Genomic DNA, 3,465 nt, shown 5'->3' on the forward strand with positions numbered 1-3,465 from the left:
ATACATACATACATACATACATTCATACATACATACATACATACATACATACATACATACATACATACATACATACATACATACATACATACATACATACATACATACATACATACATACATACATACATACATACATACATACATACATACATACATACATACATACATACATACATACATACATACATACATACATACATACATACATACATACATACATACATACATACATACATACATACATACATACATACATACATACATACATACATACATACATACATACATACATACATACATACATACATACATACATACATACATACATACATACATACATACATACATACATACATACATACATACATACATACATACATACATACATACATACATTTGTCAATAGAATATTTACGATCGATAATATCGGAGCTGACAATAAGATATAGAGGCAACTAATTAATCACTCATTCACCAATTCATTCATTCGTTCGTTCATTCATTCATCTGTTCATTCATTCATTTATTCATTCATTCATTTGTTCATTCATTTATTTATTCTTCATACATTCATTCGTTTGCTTGCTCAACTTTTTATTCACCATTTTTTTTGTTGATAACTAACTAAATACTATCACTATTCTTCTACCACTACTACAACAACAACAACAACAACTACTACTACTACTACTACTACTACTACTACTACTACTACTACTACTACTGCTGCTGCTGCTACTGCTATTACTACTGCTACTACTACTGCTACTACTACTGCTACTACAACAACAACAACTACTACTACAACTACTACTACAACTACTACTATTACTACCACGACTACTACTACTACTACTACTACTATTACTACTACTACTACTACAACAATAACAATTACAACAACAACTACGACAACAACAACTACTACAACTACTACTACTACAACAACAACTACTACCACTGCTTCTGTAGCTACTGCTGCTACTTTTGCTACTACTACTACTACCACAACACAGGTCATAAAATTGGAAGACAACAGCATAGCGAGTATAGACGAGGACGACCTACAGACGACTGCAAACGTCCAAGAGTTGTACTTCGCGAGGAACAAAATCTCCAGAATCTCCTGCTTCGCATTTCGCAATTTGGACAGTTTGCAGATTTTAGACCTAGGCTGGAATAACCTCAGTTCGGTGCCGTCTGCTGCACTGGCCAGGGTTCCCTCACTGAGAATTTTAACTCTCAAGAACAACCTAATCAGGTTTGTTTGTTCGTTTGTTCGTTCGTTCGTTCTTTCGTTCGTTTGTCCGTTCGTTCGTTTGTTTGTTTATTTGTTTGACGTGTATCTGTATACACTCGCATACACATATTTATTCTCTCACACACACACACACGCACACACACACAAACAAACAAACATACAGGAAAATAGGAAAAGGTTCATTTAGAAACCTAACAAATCTGGAAAAATTGAATCTCGAGGGATGTAAACTGCATTACGTTCACCACAATTCCTTCCAGCATATGAGGAAATTAATTGAAATTAACCTGGTTAATAACCGACTCAAAGGTAAATTGACTAATTAGCTAATTAGTTAACCAATTAATTGTTATTTGTAATGTGTAATTAATCTTTTCTCACTCTTTCTCTCTCTCTTAGCCTCTCTCAATCTTTCTATCTTTTTGTCTTCTTTGTTATACATGATGTTTATTATATCTAGTATGAAATCAGTCTTTCTTTTTTTTTCTCTTTCTATCTCTCTCTCTCTCTCTCTCTCTCTCTCTCTCTTTCTCTCTCTATGTTTTGTAATGTAAAATTAAAAATAGTTTCTCTCTCTTTTTCTCCCTCTCTCTCTTCTCTCTCACTAGTTTCGGCCTTAGTTCAGACTCGTCCGCCACAAATTGTTCCATTAGGGTAATTCCACTTTTAATCCTTTTTTGTCATTTCGCCACATGTTAACTTGCTACCGGAACGCTTTACTGGGCCGTTTATCACTGCCGGCTTTCCATACTTATTTGTCTATGTTGCTGCCTTTCCATGTTTATGCGTCTATGTGGTTTTGTTTGGCATTTGGTTTTGTTCATTTGTCTATGTGGTTGTTTTTTTGGGGGTTATTTGTCTATGTTGATGTTGTTGTTGTCGTCGTTGTTGTTGTGTTTGTCATTGTAAGTGTTGCTTGTTTGTTTATTGCTTGGTTAAAAACGTGCACAACAACAACAACATCAACATCAACAACAACAACATCAACAACATCTACATCAACATCACCAACATCAACAACAACAACAACATCAACATCAACAACAACAACAACATCCTCCAGACCTATCCCACCAAATGATGAGATCGTTATCATCACAACTATCTGTTGTCCGACTGCACAAGAACCCTTGGAGATGTGATTGCAAGTTGAGATGGTTACGGAGGTGGTTGGATGGTGAGGAGGATGAATACAACCATCATCCACCACCATCATCATCATCGTCGTCATCATCGTCATCATCGTCATCACTACCGGTGCCGATATCATCATCATCATCATCGCCTCAATCATCTCCATCTTCGTCGTCATCTTCTTCGTCTTCGCTAGCCTATCAGGGTACTTACAACATTATATCCGGTGATGATGATGATGCCGGCCCGAGTGGAAGAGTAAAAATAGGCGCTTCAAAAATGCAGAACTTGGAGTTTCATCACGTGACTTCCGGCTCAAAAAGTAAACAACAACAAAACCAGCAGCAGCAGCAGCAGCAAAACGATAAAATATTCTTAAACCAAGCGCCAGAACTCAAAAAACATTATCGTCGTAACCATCCCCATCTATTTGAGGCAAATTATGATTCGCAGAAACAACAACAAAAACAACATCAACAACAACATCAACAACAACATCAACAACGTATACAACAAAAACGACATCAAAAAATGAGGCGTAAAATAAGCTGGGATTTTTCTACAAACACACCTACATGCCACTACCCTGATTTACTGAAAGGTTGATGTTGTTGATGTTTTTGTTGGTGTTGTTGATGTTTTTGTTGATGTTGTTGATGTTTTTGTTGATGTTGTTGATCTAACCTTCATATTTTATATGATTTTTTTATACATAAAATATTTAAGTCGAAATTCTATTGAAGTACCTTGAAATACCTTAAAAGGTACCTTTAAATACCTACTTTTAAAATACCTTTTAAGGTACTTTTAAAATACCTTCGAAACATATTTCAGATATTGCTTGGCGTCACATACCAAAAAGTAAATTCGCATGTCCGACTCGTATCATAGCAGCAGATGCAACATCATCGTCATCATCATCGTCGTCGTCGTCATCATCATCATCAGCATCAGCATCATCATCATTATCATCAATATCATATATGGTTTTAGAAGGCACCAATGCGACTTTAAAATGCACTTTTTTCGGCGATCCAGAACCCATTATCGTCTGGAAAGGTTCGGCTT

General features: G+C 35.8%; 1 protein-coding gene across 1 annotated transcript; it reads left to right on the plus strand.

The window, feature by feature from the left end:
• Positions 1 to 1,027: 1,027 nt before the first annotated feature.
• Positions 1,028 to 1,270, plus strand: HELRODRAFT_127339 (hypothetical protein; the record flags this gene model as incomplete). The annotated part of the gene is made up of 1 exon (XM_009030148.1): positions 1,028 to 1,270. A coding segment is annotated over one exon (243 nt), but the record flags the coding sequence as incomplete, so codon positions are not given.
• Between the last annotated feature and the right edge of the window lie 2,195 nt (positions 1,271 to 3,465).

This window comes from Helobdella robusta, assembly GCF_000326865.2.
Source record: "Helobdella robusta unplaced genomic scaffold HELROscaffold_65, whole genome shotgun sequence".
Lineage (NCBI taxonomy): Eukaryota > Metazoa > Annelida > Clitellata > Rhynchobdellida > Glossiphoniidae > Helobdella > Helobdella robusta.